The sequence below is a fragment of the Poeciliopsis prolifica genome, unplaced genomic scaffold, assembly GCF_027474105.1.
Source record: "Poeciliopsis prolifica strain line A6 unplaced genomic scaffold, Auburn_PproV2 SCAFFOLD031, whole genome shotgun sequence".
NCBI classification, from domain to species: Eukaryota; Metazoa; Chordata; class Actinopteri; order Cyprinodontiformes; family Poeciliidae; genus Poeciliopsis; species Poeciliopsis prolifica.
In genome coordinates, this window is record NW_026562406.1 from 6,592,869 (window position 1) to 6,615,418 (window position 22,550).

Below are 22,550 nucleotides of genomic sequence, written 5' to 3' on the forward strand. Positions count from 1 at the left end.
ATCTCTTCATTTGTGGATAATATATGTTTAATACAATCTTTTATTGAATGTTGCATATGCAGGTCTTTATAGGATTTTTGATTGTCTCTTTTAAATCGTCAGAAACAACGATTGTGTAGTCATTTTCCCAAGACAGATATTTTTCCCACGTTGTCTTCAAATATGTGGTGGGGTTAAAAAAAAAAAAAAAAAAAAAAAAAAAAAAAAGCTAAATGCCCCTTTTTATTTTTAACAAAGAAAAACGTGAGAGATTCTATGAAATTCAAATTCCATACTTCGTTTAGATTATTTTTCGAGCGAAAGCTTAAAGCTAAAAATCTCATTGACTCCACAAGACCACCTTAACGACGTTCGTCCCGCCCCCGGAGCTCCGTTTGGTCTCTGTGATTGGCTGAGACCTCGTGGATGGAAGTGGCTGCAGAAATGCAAAACTTGTTGCTGGCTCCTCTGGACGCGTTGATCTCACACAGCGCCAAGCGGCAGAACGGAGTGCGTGAGTGAGTGGATCTGTGAATCGCTCCGGAGAGCGCGTTCAGACCAGACCAGATCACAACAGAGCACAGGCAGAGAGCCCAGCAGACCGTAGTGGCTGAACCGAGGGACGCGCACGTTTACAGCCGATCGGAGCGCATCGACCGGGAACGTAAAGCGCGGAGGCTTCTCCACCGAGCGCATGAGCGGCCGCGCGGTGAAGGATGCTGTCAAGCCGCTCCGTGCTTGTGGAGCACCGGGGAGTGCACGCCGCACCGCTCCTGGTTCACTGACGCTGTTGTTGGAGATTCGTGTTTATGGACTTCCACATATAACCTCTTGGACTTTTGGTTTTCAAACCTGCTGAAACAGTTTATTTTTCTCTCCCCACATTTTTATTATTATTAGTATTATTTCATTTTTTGTATTTTTTTATTAAAGGACACCGGTGCACAGAAATTTGTCAGAGACGCGCACACCGCTCCACACTGACTTTTCTTTCTGTTGTTATTTCCAGTATGGGACCTTACACAAAAAAATCAGTCTGGGACCTTTTATACCGGGCTGGAATAAGGAAGTAAACGAAGAAACGAGGGAAAAACTGTCATATTTTGTTCATCTCCTCGAATCTTGTGCGCTCTTTTAATTTTCCCCGAGCGTTTTTTCTTTCATCCAAAGAAAATTGCGCACAAAGAACAATAACTTGTAAAAGTTGCCGCTTTTGTGCAAGTTTTATTTTATTATTTCTACAAAGAAAAACTAAAAGGAAAAGCAGACATTTTCATCTATTAATGCGGGAACAGACAAGCAGTATCCGTGCGTATTTGGCACCGAGTGTTTTACTTCTCCACTCCGCGTCCTTGGAGAAGTAAAACAAAAACAATCTCCCTTTTGATTCCCAGAAATGAGAACTTATTTGGTGAGTTTTATCGTTTAAAGTCTACTAAACATATTAATCATTAGTTTCATCAACATCGTGTATCTTTTTTTTCCCCTTTTTGCTTTTGGGGACAGACGGAAAAATACAGAGTGTGCCGATGTCTGGCAAACTGGCCGTCATGTGGGATTGATTGCTGGGGAGTATGTTTGGGCTGGAGCAGTTTGGTTCTCAAATTAATAGCAGAAACCCTGGCCAGTCAGAGAGAAACATAAACCAACAGAGACTGAACATGGGCTCACATTATAAAAGCCCAGGCTTTCATGCTGGAGGCCCACCTGGAACCGTGGAATCCAGCATGGGGCCCATGAACGAGTCCCAAATGCTGGGGCTCAATATGAACATGAATGGTGAGCCTTACGCTGGGTTTCACCCTCGGGGACACCCAGACATGCATACAGGGGGCGGACTCCAGCAGCAGCAGCAAGGACCCATGCATGGATTTTTTAACAACCAGCAACCTCATCAAGGACACCCGCATGCCCATCAACCTCACCCCCACCAACATCATCCTCATTTTGGTGGGACTTTTGGAGGCCCAGATCCAGGGTCATCATGCCTACATGGAGGCAGGCTGATGGGCTACAACAGCAATGGCATGGGACCACAGCAGGGCTTTGGAGAGGGTTTTGACCCTCTTGCTGAGGGACAGGCAGGAGAAGGCTTTCCGCAGCAGCAGCCACAGCAGCAGAGGCCTGCTAACATACCTGAATTTCAGCATCATGGTCCCCCCAGTGGCAATCACCCTGTTCCTGCCCCCTGTCTTCCCCTGGACCAGTCACCTAACAGAGCAGCATCCTTCCACGGTCTTCCGTCTTCTTCATCTACATCATCTGAGCCTCACACGATGGAGCCTCGACGGATGCCCAACCAAGGAGCCGTGGAGGGGCTAGAGTACAACTTTCCAAGTGATCCACCATCTGGACATTTTGATGTACCTGTGTTTTCCCCATCAGAGACAGAATCGCAGCTACCACATTTTGGGCCAGGCCGGCCCGTTCCTAGTGGAAATTTTCCAGGGAGCGCTGGCATGCCTCGGACACCAGGCATGCAGGGCATTTCTAAGGGACACCAGCCGCCACCACAGCCCCAGCAACCTCAGCATGGAGTGTTTTTTGAGCGTTTTGGAAATGGCCGGAAGATGCCCGTGGGAATGGAGCCGGGGGTCAATGCAAGACATCCCCTCATGCAACCGCAACAACAGACTGGCTTAATAGCCAGACAGAACTCGTGCCCCCCTGGTCTCCCCCGACCCCCTCAGGCTGAGCCCGGCAACACTAACCCCAACATTCTGGACGGAGGGGTCATGATGCCTGGCCAACATAACCAGTTTGAATATCCCATTCACAGACTGGAAAATAGAGGTTTGCACCCCTATGGGGACCCCATGTTTAATATGCAACAGCCAGCTCCTCCTCCCTCCCAGCAGCCCCCAAATCAGAGGCTGCAACACTTTGACTCTCCTTATATGAACATGGCAAAACGGCCCAGATTTGATTTTCCTAATTCACATGGTGGCGATGGTTGGTGTGGTAGTATGGATAACCACCTCTCTCCCTCAGCATATCCTGGCCTTCCTGGGGAGTTCACCCCACCTGTCAATGAAGGTTTTGCACCAGGTCCCCTACAACATCCAGGGCCCGAGCCACAGTCTCTGCAGCAGCGCCAAAACGCGGCCATGATGATAAAACAGATGGCTTCTCGCAACCAGCAGCAGAGGATGAGGCAGCCGAGTCTTCAGCAGCTAGGTCACCATGGCGACGTACCTCCTGTCCCAATGACTCATGGAGGCCCAGTTGGGAACATGCCTCAACCCAGCTTTGACAGGGAGAACAGTGGCAGAATGCCCAACATTGATGGACAAAATCCTCATGTAACTCAGGAGAACTCCTGGTTTCAGGGGTCCCACCCACCTGGAGAGATCATGTCACGGCGTATGGGTGGGGCTGGTAATGAGTCTGGGCCTAATGAGATGGGGCTGCAACAGAATGGGGCTGGGATGATGTTCAGGCCAGGCATTGGTATGCAGGAGCCAATGAGAATAGCAGGAGACGGACATGTTCAGACCCTTCATTCTCCAGGCATGCACTCACAGTTCAGTGGAAACATGGGTAACCTCTCACAAATGCAGTCGCCAGGAGCTGGAGGAGGACATCCAAATGCACCAGCAGAAAGGCGACCAGCCGATTTTCCTGCACCTCCAATGGGAGCACAGCCAACGTTTCCCTATGGGGGGGCTAACCGCCAGGGGCCACCTCACAGTGCTCCCCAGGGGGTCAGCACCTCACCAGGGAGCTACCCTCCACAGTCTGAGTTCCCCTCAGGCCAGCGGTCGTCTGTTAGTAAGCTGGGAGCTCTGTCCCTTGGGAACTTCAGCAAAACCAGCTCTAAAGACAGTGTTTTCGGTCAGAGCTGTTTAGCGGCCCTGTCCACGGCCTGCCAGAATATGATTGCTAGCCTAGGGGCCCCCAATCTTAACGTAACATTCAACAAGAAGAACCAAAATGAGGGCAAGAGAAAACTAAGTCAGACAGAGCAGGACATTAATAGCAGCACATCTAATGGGACTGGAAGTGCTGGTCCTGAATATTTTCAGAGCAGCGCTTCCCAGAACAGCCAGATGCCTGGCACCGGGAATAGCAACTCTAAGCCTGTAAGTCAAAGCCAGACGGTGCAGGGGGAAGCCAGTGCCCTCTCCCCAAACTACAACATGGACGCTACCCCGTGCAGTGAGGGGAAGGCAACAACAGGGAGTGGGAGAGGGAGAGGGAGGAGAAAAAGAGACAGTGGACATGTGAGCCCTGGAATTTTTTTTTCCTCTGATAACGGTAACCCTGTTGTAAGTCCAGGCCAGCAGACCCCCTCAGCTGGCGTTGGGGAGAGGGGTGGGGGCACACCTCATGAAAAACATCTTCAGTCACCCTCTTGGGGGAAAGGAGGTGACCTAATGTTGGGGGACCAGGCTGACCTTATGTCTTCTTTAGACAGTGGCATTCAAAGTGTTGCTGCCAAGTCTGACAGCAGCTCACCAAGAGTGGACTTCCCTGACGATGTCAGCACCCACTATGGCAACGAGGACGAGGTGTCATCCAGCTCAGATGCAGGAGGGACTTCTGCCACCAAGCCCAATCGCAGCCCTATGATCACAGGCTCACCCAAAATGCAGCGGAGTGATAACAGTTTATTAAATGGGCAAAAGCCCCTTGGCATGGGCATAAACAATCATACTACCTCAGCACCAGACAGCTATGGACTGAACTCTGGTGTGAGCACAGGGGCCAGCGGGGTGAGCCACCCGGGCACTCCTGGGGTGGAACAGGTACGCACCCCATCCAGCACCTCAGGCCAGGAAGAAATCCACCCACTGGAGATCCTCCAGGCCCAGATTCAGCTGCAGCGGCAACAGTTCAGTATCTCAGAAGACCAGCCCCTGGCCATGAAGAACGGCAAAAAGAGCAGTGACTGTCCCTCGCAGAACGGAGACAATGAGCTGCCAGGCTGCAGCCCGGATGCAGGGAAGGGCTCAATGGGCACTATTGACCTTGACACCCTGATGGCAGAGCAGCACGCCACCTGGTACGTGCCCAGCGACAAGACCATGATGGATGGGTCAGAGGATGACAAGGCCATGGGACCCTGGGAAAAAAATAAAAGCCAAAACAGCAGTAAAGAAGGTAAATAACTCCTCATTTTTCTCCTTTAATCTCTAACATACAATTCAGAGTGCTGAATTAAAATTTGTGCTTTATATATTTGATCTCGAAACATGATTTCAAAAGTTATCCTAATACTTTTACTGTCCTGCTGAAACTGACATTACAGAAACTTTTGTCCACATTATGTGAGCAGGATGCATCCCTGGTTATTCCATTGTTATTCTGAAAACTTAGAGAGGGTATTTAAGTGGAAAAAAATGTTGTCAATTATAATATTTATGTATAAAAATGTTTTTTTTATGTTAAAGTAAAAAAAAAAACCCTTAAACGGTAGTTTCTTTAAAGCCTTTATTGTTAATTGTAGCTTAAAGCCTCTAAAAAGAACAGCTGAAGAAAAGTAAACATTTCCTGTGGCTCTTTATCTCAGTTTTCAGGGTGAACAACTACATTGAGAAGATTAATAGCTTTCTGAGGATATGCGTTTGCGCAGCGGGGGGTTCCCTCGCCTGGTTACGTGTTTGTTTTTGTCATTATCATGGGATAATACCGGCCTGGTCAAAGTGGACAGATTTTTCGACAGGATATTCGGGATTAGTATTCACGTTTTTTTTTTTTTTAAAAAATCCTGTCATTCACGTTTAGTATTTTGGAACTAATGTTAATTAAATGACAGATTTAAAAGCATTCTGTTCATAGACTGATGTTGTTTAATTTGCGTAACTTTGTCTCGGAGCGGTTTTGTAACTCAGTTGCGATATGAATAATTCTCACTATGTTGTTTCTCGAACAAGGTAGAATTTTTTTTGACTAAAATCTGCTTTTTAAGCAAGAAGAGAAATGCCTTTAATTATATATCTTTAGAGCGCAACGTCTTTATGACGTATGAAAATGTAAATAGGCTATATAGCCAAATTTTTTTTTCGTGTTTTCTGAGAATGTGACCTTTGTCTTTCCTTTGTAATAATAATAATAATAATAATAATAATAATAATAATAATAATAATAATAATAATAATAATAATAATAAATTAATTAAATTGCAATCAACTCACTTTATTTCCAATAATTTTTTTTTTTTTTTAATAGTTTTCAAAAATCCTTTTCGTCATTATAACTTCATAATTTTTCAGGCTAACTTTTCTATATTGTTAAGACCAAGTCTAAGACAGAGTCGACATTTCATTACGTGCATTCACAGCGCCGTCTCGCTTCTGCGGCGTCTCTTTGTTCTGATCTGTGCGGGTGCAGAGCGCGACGGGGGCGCGCATGGCGCGGACTCTTTGCGTCCGGGCGCGTCGTCCGTGTGACACCGAGAAGAGGGTGTCGGGTTATCAACAATAATACCGTTGCACAGAGGGAGCACATGTTTCATAGCGTAGCGTTGAGTGGTGAAATCTTTTGTCTTCATACACTTCAACTGATAAGATTGCTGCGTGCATGCGTCCTATTAGGAATAATCAAAACTTTGACAAATTTAAATAAATATTTTCAGTATTAATAAAGACATGAAAAATAAAGAAAATCCCCTCCCCAAATAGAGAGTTAGGCTGTTTTATTTTCCCAATAATTAGTTTAATATCATGAACGCACAAAAAGACATAAAGTATTTAAAGGCATCGTAGTTTCTCCTCTCTTCTCTGCTCTAGTCTCCTCAGCCCTCCCTGCGTGGACGCAAGGCATGCAGCTCTGGAGCGATCGATAGCTAGTTAGCACAAATCACAGCTCCTGACAGTTTCTCATTTGAGTGCCTCAGACAGCAAAGATGGAAAAAAAAGAAAGAAAAAGGACGGAGGTGTATATATTTATTTTTTTGGAGGGAAGGGGGATTGGTTGGAGATTGAATCTGATGCGCATAGGCTCCACATTGGGAGCAAAACAACATCATCATTTAAGATAAGTCACATCCCACAGTGTAAGCTCCAAAATCAAGCATCCCACTGACGTTTTTTCCCCCGCCACACACACGCACACACACACACCCACCCCCCCACACACTAAAAAGGATCTGCTTTGACCACTAGTTTTAAGTCATCAATCTTGTAAACAAAAAATCCGCCACAGGCAAGAAAATGCCACAGACACAAATTTCAAATAAATCATAACAGTACTTTAGTCAATTAGGTTTCAGTGAAATATTGCTTGATCAAAGAGAGACATCACTTTCAACAAGAAAGAAATTAGATCCTAAAAAAACTCGCACTTTTCTGGCCACTTTAATGGAAGCTTATTAACATCTTAATAAAGTTTTAAACTATGTCTAGTAAGCTTTTTATAAATACAGGTGTCTTCTTCGCATTTTTCATTCAAAATGTTTTTTTTTAATCTATAAACACGTTACTATTATTTTCTGAAAAAGTGAAATATATTGTAACAAATTTAATTGTTGTAAAAGTCCAAGCAAGAATTGATGAAAGTGCTTGTGACTTTTATTGGGGGGCTTTTTTCACTTTAATTTCTCAGCTGAAACACGCATATCATTTAATACACTTTATCTTTAAAAATGTTTATTTTATTTTATTTTTATTCACTGTCTTCCCTGTGTCGTAGTGGAGAGTCTTGGAGTGCAGTTTGCACAGACGAGCTGATGGCAGCGAGAGTTAAAGCGGGTGAGGTTCAGGGATCAGGGGTCAGGGTTCAGCTTGGTTCCTGTCGGGACTGTGTGTCGTCACAGTTTCCCTGGAAAAAAAAAAAAAAAAGTAGAATAATTCTGTTTATTTTAGCGCTGTGGCCTGTCGGTGGTGGATCGGGACAGCAGCTCGCTTGGGAAACCAAACAAAAAGACAAAGTGCAGATATTCAATAACTTCCTGTGAATGTGTAAATGTGTCGACAGATAGCTGATAAAACTTTGCCCGTTCATTCAGGAACTGTTCTCTCGGCGCGTCCCTCTCTGTGCTCCCTCTGCAGCCGTTCAAAGTGACACGTGTGGCAGTGATATTCCCTTCTAGCCTTGTGTCTTTGCGACATTGCGCTTCTCTGTGTTTCTTCGCAAGAATCTGGTACACTTCATCATCCCAGCGACTTCAGGTCCTTGTCAACTGCCTGTCGTTCACTCTCAGTTTGTATTTCTCCTTTTTCAAAAACGTTCTATTTTTCACACCCTCCCTCTTCCTTTCTCATGTACATATCTTAGCCAGTGACTGACCGTACATGTGGAAACTCATGCACAGTCTTGATAACAGGCAACCAGCAGGCGTAGGAAGTGATTCAGTTAATTTTAGTTTTACTTTTCACTTCTTTTTTTTTGTTGTTGTTTTTTGCCACAAGCTTGTGTAACTTTTTTTCATCTTCTCATCTCAGTTAAAAAACATTTTGCAGTTGACCTTGTGGAAGAATTTCACTTTTAGTTCTCCCACCAATCAATCTTCACACAAGCTCTAATAATAATCAAATCTTTGTCACTCCGACTCTGACAGCTTTGAAACATGGAGAACTTGCATCCTATCATGCTTACTAGAAAGCACAGAGTTGCAACAGAAGTAGACGTTTATTGATATTCCACTGTGAAAAGAGAAATCTTGTGAGACTCAGCTGGCTTTGACATTTTTTAGCACGACAAAGGTCCCACAAGCAACACCAGTAATTTCTATTTCCTCTTTTTTTATTTGAAGAAAGAAGAAAGTGATTGGCACGTGCCGGAACATGCTAAAAACAGCTCCGGGCAGTTTATGTACTTTACCTGTCATCACAAGGTGTTTCATATTGACGTATGCAGCAACATTTATCGCACTCATCTGTCCAATGGTAATCGTGAGCATAGATAACTTTTGTTGGATCCTTTAAAAACAAGTCAAAATTATGAAGCTGTTTTATTGTTTAAGACAAACAAAACAAAAGAGGAATAAGCTGAAGTCAAAGCTTGTTCTGTTACAATCTCAATTCTAGAGATGCATCAATCACTCGAGAACAAAATTTATCTTTCTTCCCCCTCTGATCAGTAATCAGCAGATTAAATTTAGAATTTTCATTAAAGGCATCAAAGCTAAAACTGTTCTTCATGTTAAGTTTATAAAATAAATAAACCAACAACATGCACTTTGATATGACTGCAACTTGTATGCTGCAACAAATTTGATGCATAAATGAGACAATTCTTGTAATTCCATAATTTTTCTTTTGGGTTCCAAACCACCACCTCTGCAAAAGTACCCACTACACATATTTTCTTTGAATTTTGTTTCTTCTTCTAAGAAAGAACCAAAATGATCAGAAAGAGTCAAAATCAGCATCAGCAGCTCAGAGCCCAAGCTAAATTGGAAATCAATGTCGGCCAAGAAAAAAAAGCATCTTTAATTAAAGCAATTGTAAATATGATCAAGTTATTAGTTTTTTTTTTTTTTATAAAAACAAAAAACAAAACAAAACAAAACAAGAAATTTAATATTCTTTTGTCAGAGTTATATAAATGAACAACTCAAGAAACTAGAATTTTGTATTTTCAGAAAAAGCCTGGGGTGGGTAGAATATTATTTTAAATTCATAAATTTACAGCTTTCTTTGCATTTTTATTTTTTGGTGTTGCGGTTGGCATGCACAGTGTGTAACGAGAGGCTGGATTGTTGGTACCGCAGCTTGACAGTATGGATTCGTCATCTACAGGCATAAAAGTTAGATTTATTTGGACTCGGTGTCAGGCTCCCAGCTACTGACTTCAGTATCAGGTGTCTGCACGGAAAGGTGCACATTTAATTCCATCGTGCTGGAAAAATGTAAGCGTATTTACTCGACTTTTAAAAAGATGGAAAACACGTCTGACTCGCCTTTAGTGTTTGGATTTTAAGATGGTCTTTGGAAGTGTTTTCTGCATCTATTTGCATGTTCCTTCGGGGTTTTTTTATGTGAGAAACTGAGCATTAGTGACAGTCAAAAGAAGTCTTAAAGAGGCATGCTTGTGACTGCTACAAGAAGATGTCAACCCTTTAGCTTTGCTAACACATTTTTTAAAAAAATATTTAAAATAGAAGTTCCTTCTGCGTTTTGTTTTTTTCCCCCAGAGGGAGGGTGCAGGCATAAAATTAAACTTGTTTGAGCATGTGGTAAATTTTCACCTCGGATGTAGCTGGAAATGCAAACGAGTGTGGATCCGAACTTTAGATGGTGTCTAATGTCTGAATGTCCATTGTGTTGTAAAGTGTGGACAGGGGGCACTGAGCTCCTGAAAGGTGTCCCACGATCCTTAGCTGGCAGTGAAAGTAGTTCAGCTTTTAAACCCCGAGTGCGTGCGTGTATGTGTATGTGTGTGTGGATATACTCTCAGTTTTTAGAGGTGTGAATGTTGTCACGCTGCCAGTAGCGGTTATGTTATTTGGCATACAGGTAGTCGTCAGGCACTGTTTAATTTGTATTGAGGAATTGACAAATGAGTTATGACACTGGGGCTGTTTCTCCTGGGAGACAGAAGTAGAGACTGATGGAGTACAAGAGGAGCGGGAAAGGAAGAAAGCAACAAAGCAAGAAAGAAAGGAAGAAAGAAAGAAAGAGTGAAAAAGAAAGAAAGCAGCTGATTTTCAGAGGACTTGCTTTTTGTTCTGGAGAGTAGTAGGTGGGTAATAGCTACCATTTGTACTCATGGAAGAACAAAGAGAATTCAAACCATACGATTTTTTTACCAATATTTTTGTGCTCCATTAGATTTTCTTTATTTAGTCGTTGCTGCAAATGTACTTCACCAATCTTTCTGTGCTTAAATGTGAATTAGAAAAAAATTCCTTCTCCTGCTTAAGTTGGTTCCTCTGTTCTAAGAATTTAAAAAAGTTGTCATTTTTTCTCTCACATACTTGCATATGGATGGTTTTAAAATTAAACACTTTAAAAAAAAAGTGTCGAAGTAACCACAATGTTTTTTCTAAACAATAGATAGTCCTGCCCCTCCCCCGTCTTTTGCTGCACACTGCCAGCAAGATGGCTTACGGAAACAGCTTCACTTTTGCCTTGCTCTCAAGAAAGCAAAAATCTGAAATATTTGCACTCATCAAAAATACGTAAACAGTTATGGAGTGGAAACCAGAAGCTTGCCACACGTTAATATGGTCAGACTTACTATTTTAAAACCACGGGCTGTGAGCAAAAACAGTTAACCCGACCATTAAACCAGCATGTTAAACCTTTGCTTTCTTCTCAAAGAGCAGAAAGGTAGAACAATCTGTGCAATAAACTTTTTAAAACTACTTCTAAATTTAGCAGTGTTTGTTTTAGTCTCAGAACTGAAACCATAATAAATCCTACAGATGGAATTGTAATAAGTATGTTGGTTTTACGAGGCTCTCTATGCATCATGCTTCCAAAAATACCTTGATTAAGCGTCTTGCATTTTCGAATTTCACGTTTTTTTTTTTTTTTTTGTGAAGTGGATCTTTTCCAATGATGTCTGTGCAAAAGGTGAATTTTTTCTCAAAGAAAAGGATTAAAAAAAACCACAGCATGCTGCAGTGTGCAGAAACAAAATAGAGACAGCGAACTAGATCAATATGTCACTGGTTTGGATGACATGCTGGACAGGTCCTGGACATGGCTGTGAGTTATGTAGGAGGCACTAAATCACTTCCCATGTTCTGATTTGTGTCTGGTTTCCTAAGCACTTCTTGTGGCTGGAGGGGGAGGTGTGTTTGCATGAGTGTTAGTGGATGGTAGTGAGTGTGTTGCTGGAGAGAAGGCAACAAATGCTGGGGGCAGTGCCTGTCGAGGCAGGTATTTCCTTTTTTTTTTGTTTCTTTTTCGTTTTTCCTTCTTCAATGTTGTAGGGCAGAGAACAGAGAGGAAATTCAAACCAAAATAACCCCCGTGCCCTTGCCTGAGAAATGTCCCCCCTCCCTCATCGCTCCCTCCAGATATCCTCCCTGCTCTGAGGGAAAGGTCATGCTACGGCACTTGGGTGGAGTTTAAGGGGTGGTGGGGAGCCTCACATTAACCCCCCTCTGCTCCCCATCCCGTCCACCTCAGGGCATGGATAACCAAGACAATACCTCTGTCAGGCCACGGGGACCTCAATCGAGCCCTTAACCATTCCTGAAAACTAAGGGCTTTATTAGATTTGCTAATGTGAGTTTGATTTCTTTGCAATAATCTGAATTGTCAGGACAGGCGACAACATATACAACATATATCCAGGCAAGAAAATTTCCACTAGCTACATCCTGTTGCAGGTTAAACAAACCTTTCCCCATCCTCTTTTTTTCTGGGATCAGATTTGTTTTTTTCTCTTGGTGGTTTTGAGCGGCTGTTTTGTGCTGAATCCTCACGCAGAACCACAGCTCTAGTTGTTATGTGAAAGGAATCTGACCTGATGTCACACACTGTCACAGGAGTGAAGGCCTTTGGGTGTTTTTGTCAGGGAGCGCAGCAATCTGATTGGTCTGGTTTGTGTTCAGAGGGGACAAGGTCGCGCCCCGGAGAGCCCGAGGTTAAAGGTGAAGTGTCGTCATGGAAGTGTTGGGATGGGGATAGAAGGAGGACGCAGGCCCTCCTGCCGCATGGGACTCTAGGGCCTGGGAAAACACTGTCACAGAGGAAACTCAAAACTCGCCAACGGACACTCTGTTTCCTTCTGCTCTCATTTTAATTTAGCTTCTTTTATTGTTTCTCTGGAATGGAAATGAGCCTGGATTAGATTTTGCCATCATGACAACTTGAGTAAAAATCACCACAATCTAAAACCACAGTGTGTTCCCGATTTTTTTTTTCGTTGTAAACATAAAAAGATTAAAACATATTGAATAAAATATAATTTTATGAAACAAAATTGAAGTTGTCCATGTGAGCTTTACCAAGAAAAAACTGCTTTTGTGTGGTCAGCTTCCTCTTACGGGTCAGATTACACTTTATAGTTTACCAAAAATGTGACCTAATGTTTTAATCCAGACATTGCAGATTAAAATGAGCCTCTGTGGCTAAATCTGGCACATTGCATAGGAGACCTAAATAATAACAATAATCCCCCTTTTAAATAAATTAATTAATTCATACCACTGCTAAAATAATATATTAATATTTGTTGTTTTGGTTTTGATGAATAGAAATAAAATGTAAAAAATATCTAAAATCTATCAGTATAACAAGCTGACAGTGGGTTGTTAATTATTCAGGGAGTGTGACGAGCGATTCTCCTTTAGTTTCCACTTCACGGCTGTCCATAGTTAACAATATTTCCAATCATTCAATTTTGTTTTTCTACAAAGAAAGGGAAATGCTTTAATGACCTACACTGAGTCAGCTGACTGTGCAACAGGTGGGAGAGGGACAGCACTCCTTACAGCCGCAGAAATCTGTGATCACCGACATTTTCTCTGCTTTCTCATTGAATAATCTTTCTCTGTAGAATCTGCAAATCAAAAAATAACTGTTGTAAAACAGGCATGTTTCACAACTTCGCACAGACTGGAGATATAACACACTTCATTATTTGTTGTTTCTTTTGTAGTGCACACATAGTTGCAGTAGAAACTGCATTTACTCCATCACTTTATCTGGAATCCCGTTAAAAAGACTGTCAATTCTAGGAAATAGTAGCTGATGATGAAATCATAACTTTGGGAATACCTTGATACATATCATTGCCCTCCTCTAACATCACGAGCCATTGATACTTCTTTGTCTCCCTTAAATATTATCAAAGTCCCTTTTGAATGTGCTGCTGCTTTTTAAGATTAATCTGAAGAAGTAATTGTGCTCCTTACCAGTTAATATGGAGCTGGCAGGAAAACGGTCTCTGAGCAGCCTTTGTTTACCTTCCTGTGCTGCGGTTTGACATGTAAACCCGTGTCAGGCCGTCAGCTCCCAGACACATTGGTGTCATCCAGACAACCGGAGCTGCGTGCTGCGCTCCCTGCCTTCATGGCATTCAAGCTCCACTCATCTCTGTAAATCGTTTCTGGCTGTGTCTGTGAAAATGGCTTCACAACCCCGCAGCTGCTGCTACTGTTGCTGCTGCTGCTGCTGCTGCTGATGCTGTGTGTGTGTGTGTGTGTATGTATGAGCATCATGACCAGGCACCAAATAAAAATATACTGCACTCGGGGTGAGAGATATGGCCATATAAATGCATCACTTTGAATTCGGTATTTATTTAACACGTCTTTGGTAATCCTTTGTGGCTGTAATGTGGTTAAGGATATTAAGGTGTATTTGTGGCTGTGCGCAGCTGCCTGCACTGTTACCGTTGCCCCTTTTTTTTTTATTAGGCATTTTCTCTCTCCCTGGTTGGAACTAAGCACTCGTTTCCCTCAGATGAATGGGCCATTATTGAGATATTACCGTGGATATGAATTCTCTGTCAGTCAATGAACAACCGTAGCCAGATAGACTTTATTGAAGAAAATTCCTGCTTGTAAAATGTCATGGTGATTTGGGATTTAGACTTGTGTGATTTTTCAGATTTCACACTGCCGTCTCCACCTTCGAACAAATCTACCGGCATGGCTAATTTAAGTGTGGCATGTTGATCTTTTTTTTTTCCTAGTCTTGGATTTCTGAAAAAAAAAAAAAAAAGACATCCATTGAAGCCCCCTAAAGGCCCCATGATGTTAAGTTATAGTTAGTTTTTTCTTTAATGGTCAGGTTTTTACACTCATTGTTTCTTTAAAATGAACACTATAAGTCAGTTTATTTATTTCAAACTAAATGACAACAAATGGCATCTAAAGGCAGTTTACAACAATTCATTATTGCAGTAACATTCCACTTGCATAACAAGTAAAGTAGGCAAATGTGAATTTAGCTACAAGCGGTATGATTTTACTCTAATTATAGTTCAGTAATCAAAGTCAGACAGTCACATAATTAGTGAAAGCTTTGTCTATCTGAGGAAGCTCTTCTGACTGCAACAAGGCATTGACTTATCAGCAATTCCTGCAGATTTCGGTGACCGTATTGCATGTATTGCAGCCATGGACCTCCATGCTGGTAGCCGTCCCGTATAAGTTTACAGTGTCAAGAAATAAAAAGATTTCAGCCAGTGGTCAACTGGCTGAAAGAAGGTCACTGTCCTTTTACAGCGTAAACAAATTTGATTTGAACATGTTTTGAGTTGTTTAATTCATGGGCTGTCATGGTTTGGAAGCTAAAGGAATATAACACACAGCTCTTATTAAGGTGTCACAGTTTCAAAGCCTCAGCATGACACTACTTGTGGTATTTTGTTAAAAACTGACTGGAGGCGTTTTTAACCAACATGCCAGCGAATATCAGTTTGTGTTAAATGTATCTGTGTCCTAATAAATATGTAGATGTTTTTGCCAAACATGATCATCATTTTAAAATGCTATAAATTATGCCTCATTGTTTTACTGGCAATAATAACACTAAGATTATGTATACTTCTGTTTTAAGTGTTTTTGTTAATAACATACTGTTCTTCTCAAGATTAATATATAGACCCAGGCCTAAATTTATTTTTCATTAAAAAAAAGGATGCTTTGTACATAAATACTGGCTTTATTCTAATGATAGGTATGAATAAGAGTGTGTGATCACAAAAGATAGTGATCATATCTGATATTTTCAGCCATGTGTAGTTTTTCTTCTGTGTATTTTCCACCGCTGTCCTTTGAAGCTGAGTAATGAGTGTAGCTGTGCTTGTACGTGTGTGCTGTTGGATGCATGTCCTTGCTTTCTGGCCTGTGTGCATGTGTGCATACATGTGTGTGCGTACATGCGTGCGTGTACGTGTGTGTGTGTGTGTGCGTGTGCATGCGAAGCAGCAGCTGAAGGCTGGTGTGAGTGTGGCAGCACTTGGTTGGTTGGTGTGCTCTGTGTTTTTGGCTGTGTGTGTTGTCAGTTTGCTGTGTGTCAGCAGTGAGCCAGGGGAACGCTTGGCTGCCTATTCAGGCCGGTGCGGACCCTGCTGTGCCCAGCTAGCATGAGCTGCTGGCGGGTGCTTGAGGGCACTGCGCTGGGAAGAGGGAGCGTGAGGGGATGTGGGGGTGGGACTGGCAGGGGGTGGGTGTGGGGGATCAGCCATGCTGAGGTGTATGACTGTACCCTCTGGCAAATGTGAGATCTTGTCACAGCCACCACCAACACCGCTCTGAAATCCTCATCTCCCTCCTTGCTCACCGAACCAGCAGCAACAACTGCTTGCCCCCTCCTCTTCATCCCCGCTGTACATACAGTACACTTCCATCAGGCACCTGGATTGGGGTTGGGAGATGGAGAGAAATCTTCCAGGGAGCAGAGGTGATAGGACCAGATGAAACGGAGAACAACGGGAGGCTTGGCTGCCTGACCTTTCACCAAATCCCCCCACTTTTCCGTTCCACTGGTCGCAGCCCAGACTGGCTGGGGGGCACGCCTGCCTGTCTGCCTCTCCTGGCCGCCCAGCATTTTGGTCTTGCCATGTTTTTTTTCTTCTTGCTTTTATCCCTGTCCCTTTTGAATCAAATTGTATGACTGCTACCACAAGAAGTGACAAGAGTGAGCAAATCAAGCAGGGGAAAAAAAAAACAGATTGGCTGAAAAAGGAGAAAGTAAACTTGCAGATAATACAGGCATGCATGAAGGTTTTCTGCAATAGTTTAACACTTCCCTCAGGTGAGCATCACCCTGACTGGAGTGTTGTGATCTTGAGCCTCTCTGCGCCCAAACTGTCGTCTATCATAGCCCACCCCCCCATCCTCCCTGCCGTCTCTGACACATGTAACTCAGCTTGTCAGAGCTGTTTTCCACCTGCCTCCGCTCTCATACACCAACGTGTCCCTGAACCTCAAAGCTTCACGTCTTCATGCGGTTGATCTGGTTTGTTTCAACCATCCACACAGAGCAGGGCGGGGGAGCATTTTGTGTGGTGAGGAGATGGGAGATTAATCGGACTGATGTAAACCAACGATCGCTAACATCTTCACACACAGTTTTCTCTGTGCTAAGGGCTTGCTTGGAGGCAAAACCCAAAAGCAAAAGATGCTGCATTAGTGGCGCACAATACATAGCCCCACCACTACCTCTGCTCCGTTATTTTTTTATTTTTATTGTGTCCTCATTTAATCTAATAAAACTGTGCTTATTTTTACTTTTTCTTTGCAGATAGATGTGATGAAGTGTGATGCTGCACTCATAAGAAGTTCACACTTTTCTTCATCTTTTCTTTAGCAATTTATTCCTTCACATGACACATAAGGCTTTTTGTGTCCACATCTGAATCATGCATCTTGGGAGTCCACATTTACTCTGCCTGCTTTTATAGATACAAACATATGCATTTTTATTAGAGATGTACCGATCAGACATTTCCGTGGACAGTTTCCAATTTCTAAAGGCCTAACCTACCCATAAGGATTTTTTTCAAACTGTAAAAAATAAAAAGTAAATCTCTTGCTGTTTTGCATAAATTGTGAATTCATTTATTCTTAAAGAAGTCCAGCTACACCTCACTATAGTTGTGTTTTTTCACTCTACTTCCAAAATGTAGATTTAAAAAGCACACATTTTTGCTACAATGTCATCTTACGACAAATAACACCTACAGTACAGTTGTAATTTACTTTTTACCACCAGTATTTTATAATTTACTTTTATGAGTCCTGTTGTAAAATTATTTATTTGCATGACACTCCACAGAGTCAAACCGCTTATCTGTTTGTGGGTGAATGATCATTGAATCTTTTATCACCAGAGAGGCATGTGGTTACGAAAGAGAGAGAGAGCAATACGTATTACACAGCTCTGCAGCACAATATAATTTCTCTGCAATTTTATGACAAAGACAAAATGATGAAATAACCAACGTTTTAAATTATTAGTGTCTGTAGTTGACTATTATCCCAGATACAAACCCTGACTTTCTCTGAGGATTTTCTGTAAAGCTGTGGTATTTCCAAAAGATTTCTAACATGTCCTAATCCAATGTGTTAGATGATGGATTGGAATTAGAAATAACAATTTTTCTGCCACAGGTTTAAGTTTTTATTTTATTTTTTTATTTGCTGAAGTCTAGCTTCCTATGTAAACAAAGCATCCTGAATGCACACCCTACATTCCTCTTTGGAAAATTCAGCTTCCTTTTAATTGGCTTCATACGTCCTCTGTGTTTACAACTTTTTTCTTAAGCCCTTAATTGATATTAAAAATACAGCTAAATGACTCTTCCTCCCTCAGTGACAAATTCGACACTGAAGGGTTGTGACCTGTTAGGAATGGTTAGGAATGGTTCCTTCACAGATCAGACTTTTCCTGACCTGCTGATCACAAATCAGGGCCACTCAAGGGTAAAATCAGCCAGTTCCAGCCACCAGCCGATTTCTTGGTGGACCTCCGGGTTTTTCCACATAATGTTTAATCAACCTATGTATGGATTTTTCCTCAACCGTTTAATAGGAGACTTCACACTTTGCTGACACAGGGTCGATACTGTGTCATGGTCATTATGCCCATAAATTGGGGCAAGCAGGATAAAAAGGTCAGTCTCCTTCGGTGCCCTTTGACCCAGTGAAGGGAGATCATACAGGAGTTTTCCAGAGTTGCATGTTTAAATTTTTCTGTGTGTGTGTGTGTATGTGTGTGCCTGCTTTCACGTATTTTTATCAGGCAGTGAGGAGGTGGACTGTGAGAAGAAGAAGCTTTTCTTACAGGCTCCACTTTTGGTCTTATTGATGAAAAATGGGAGAGGGGAGGAGGGGGGGTGAAATGGTGTTGAATTAATTTCACAGTGCAGACTGAGAGTGGGATGTGAAAATGACACTGGTTTCATTAAATGTGTATATTTTAAATGATTCATCTGTATCAGAAAATGCCAGCTGCTTGGAATTGTTGAAGTCTTAATTAACCTCCTCCTTCCTGTGCTTCTGTTCAGAATCAGAGCTCTCCCAAAGTAAGACCGGAGCTGTGGCCCCAGGAGCCGGAGGGGGAGGAGGCGGGAGCAGCGGCGGGAACCACCTGCAGTGCCTGTCCGTCCACTGCACAGACGAGCTGGGGGACAGCAAGGGCCGAGGGGGGCCCGTCTCCTCTTGGCGCTCCATCCACTCTGACATCTCGAACCGATTTGGGACGTTTGTGGCAGCTCTGACTTGAGCAACAAAACAGACTTGGACGAAGAAGGATACAAAACCAGAAAAAAACAACAAAAACTGAAGGACAACCTCAGAGACAAAAAAAAAAAAAAAAACAAAAAAAGAAAAATGAAACAATGACGATGGTATGTCAGTGAGACAGCTGTCTGCGGCTGTTCAGGGAGAGAGACATTTGTGCTCATAAACGCAAAAACACGAACACAAGTTACACCCACACTCACACACAGAATCAAATGCCATGATTTTTTTTTTCTTTTTTAACACAGTCATGCATTAATATTCTGCTGGACAATAAAACGTGGGGCCGACTCGCCGATTCCCCACATCTGGAAAACCTCAAATCCATTTTTTTTCCCTTTTCCCTTTGATTTCATTGTTGAAGAGAAATAAAGACATGTTTAAGGAGGAGAAGAGGAAAGCAGAAGAACAGAGGAACAGATGTCAGTTGTCATTGGCTTTGATTGTATACCCGTGTTTAAGTATTGGTGATGTGACCTCGGCTTCATTGCTTCTTGCAGTCTGCCTGCTCTTACCTCAGTTATGGCTACACCTCTAAAGTTGACCTGATTCTTCTGGGTGGGAAAATGTTTGACCAATGGTGGGCTAATTTTTCCGATAAGGCCCGCTGGCTCACTTGGCAAAGCCAAACTCTAATAAACAGACCCACAGAAGAGGGACAGTTAAGCATGAATGTACCTCAGCATTTTGGGGGGGTTTGGGAGTTAAATCAGATTTTTTTTGTGTGTTTGGCAAAGCATTTTTGAACTGTTATCAGTCTTTGAACTCATATTTCTCGTTCAGTAAATTTGCTGAGAAAGTGTTTTTCTCTCTCTCTCTTCTCCGCTGCACATCTTGTGAGCTCAACCACTTGTATACAATTCAGCCAATGGGAACTAGAAACAACAGAAGAGGTCAAGGGGTTTGTTTGATAAGGGAAATGAAAAATAATAATAAAAAAAAATTATTGGTATTGCACATGTATAATAAGAGAACATTTTGCTGTGTGTTAGGCAATCTTGTAACCTTTAAATAAAAGCTTCTGTTGAATTTGAATTTCTTGAACAATAGATGGAGGACTGTGACGGCAATTTACAAACAGGTTTTTTGTTATTGTTTTCCTTTTTTTAATAATATGTAAAGTGCAGTCGTCTGTTTTCCTGCATATTGTATATATATGTATATGTTTTATTGAGTAACTAAATAACAATAAATATGATGTTAAAGGTGGCATTTCTGTCTCTTAATTGTTTAAAAAGTCTGCAGTTCGATTTGTTACATTGCTGGCTTGTAACCCCATTTCGTGTTGCCATTTCTTCCATCCTGCTTCCATTTTGTGCCTGTAAACACATCGTGTCGCTACCATGTATGAGATCCAGTGTCTACCCAAAGTCAGTACACACTTGTTAAAATTCTAGGTTTTTTGTGATCTATTTATGAGAAAAAATAGTCATCAATAATTTTTAAACCTTCACTTTCCTTTAACTAAGCCCCTTCTTTCTGGTTAGAAGTCTGTCAATGGGCTACTTCTTGATCTGGCAGTATTTCCCTACTTCTCAAAAATTCTCTTGCACTGTGAGGACATCTAAAGGTCACGTCCTGATAAGACCATTCCAAATTTTCGTTTTTGTTGCTTGTGAGCAAATAAGCAAATGAGCAGATGTCTGAAATATTCTTTATTCCTTGTAAACTAAATTCGTTTTAGCATGTGGTAGCTGCAAACTCAAAAGTGAATGTACAACTTATATGACAAGGTACTTCAACAAAGTATTAGTTAAGTGGTGTGCACAATGAGGTTTTGCATTTTTACTCCCATTTCTTCCTTTTAGAGGTTTCACTTGAACTGTACAAGTGAAATTATTTTTCAGTCTTTCTTTTTTTACATCACAGGACCTGGGATTACGACTGAGATGTGTTATTTCAATTTTTTATTATCTTAAAACTGCAGGAGACAGCACCAGTTTGTAACTGAAAAAGTCTGGTATGAAACAACCAAAACAGTGAAGATAAGACTGACGTACTTTAGAAGGATGAAAAACCCATAATAAAAATCGGTATTTTGTGGATAAAACACTGTGCCACACAGCATTTTTTTTATTTAAAAATGGATAGTTTATGCATTTCCAGATAAGATTCTATAAAGTTATCAACACTAGTTCCTTTGTCTAGAGCAGAAATATTCCACGTCAGAGTGAGCTTGTAGAACACTGATTAAATCCTTAGAGAGGAATGAAGGCTAATAGCTACTAGGAGGGATGCCCCGTTTATGCAAATTTTAGCAATTTAAAGCAATTCCAACTAAAAGTGTTAATATCTCCAGGATGCAATGCAACATTCAAAGATATTAATCGCTAAACCTTTCAGAGAAGGCTCTCGGGGTATTTTGTTAGCCTAACAATATCTTTGTTTTTCATTGAAGGTATTTCACTGGGGCCTGTATCAGGTACAGATGTTGCAGCGAAGATGCTGTTGCACAATTTGCATCTTGTGTTAAAGTTTAAATGTTTTTCTCCACTCTTGGTGATCTTAGAGTGGCGGTGAAGCCTGCGGACACAGCATAGCTCAAACACAGCATAGCTCAAACACAGCTGCTCTCATGATTTGGCCGAAAAACAGGGAAGGAACATACAGACAGGTAGAAGCTGCTAATATGTTGTAGTATGTCAAAATCCTTTTTTCTTTTCTTTTTTTTTTAGTTTGAATGCTATTAAAAAGCTAATATTAGAAAAACAAAGTCACATATGACTTTTTATTAGCCTTCTATTGCTCTTGCGATATTCAACAAACTCACTGATATAATATCTGTCATATACAGATAATAAACTACATTGATGAGAACTTTACAGAACATCAGTTCAAAAAATCCTCATAATCCCTTTAAAGTGTCTTTAACCGTGTACAATTTGCTGAGCAGAGCTTCAGGACCATCAATCTCAAAATTAGACTTCAAATTATAAGATGTGACAGAAAAAGTTGTGGACCATTGCACAACACCTGACAAGCGTGTAGGAACTTGAGTAATATTAAAACCCGGAGGAGTAACATGAGAAATACCTGAAAATAATATGGCGTCTAGATCGATTTTTACAAAATAAATAAATAAAACACTAGATCACTTTATATCTGCTTGCAATTTCCAGTGCTGCTTAAAAAAAAAAAAACACACAGAAAAATATAACCGTATAAACAAAATCAAACCAAAACTGCAATATTTAGTAATTTCATATTCTTATTTCACCACCTCAAACACTGTCTTACTTCTACTGCCTTCTAACACACTTTAGACACACGCACACACACGCACACACCTACACACACACACATACACACACACGCACACGCACACACACACACACACACACCTCCCTTCTTTCTGCTCCCCAGACCCTCTTTGGCTCACGTGCTCTTTATTGGCCATCTGCATGGATGCTTAATGGTAATCAATAACTCCCCAGTGTGCCAGCTCTGAGGTGGAGACGTCAATGCAACCTAACAG

The 22,550-nt window shown here is 41.7% G+C and overlaps 1 protein-coding gene across 1 annotated transcript; it reads left to right on the forward strand.

The window, feature by feature from the left end:
- Positions 1–437: 437 nt before the first annotated feature.
- On the forward strand, positions 438–20,284 carry mn1b (meningioma 1b). The gene is made up of 2 exons (XM_055050666.1): positions 438–5,082; positions 18,841–20,284. The coding sequence occupies exons 1-2, from the start codon at positions 1,554–1,556 to the stop codon at positions 19,056–19,058; spliced, it is 3,747 nt and encodes a 1,248-aa protein (XP_054906641.1). The 5' UTR covers positions 438–1,553; the 3' UTR covers positions 19,059–20,284.
- The last annotated feature ends 2,266 nt before the right edge of the window (positions 20,285–22,550 follow it).

Coding starts and splice junctions, on each gene's coding strand:
- mn1b (XM_055050666.1), top strand. CDS start 1,554: ATGTTTGGGCTGGAGCAGTTTGGTTCTCAAATTAATAGCAGAAACCCT. Junction 5,083..18,840: donor CCAAAACAGCAGTAAAGAAG/GTAAATAACTCC, acceptor GCTTCTGTTCAG/AATCAGAGCTCTCCCAAAGT.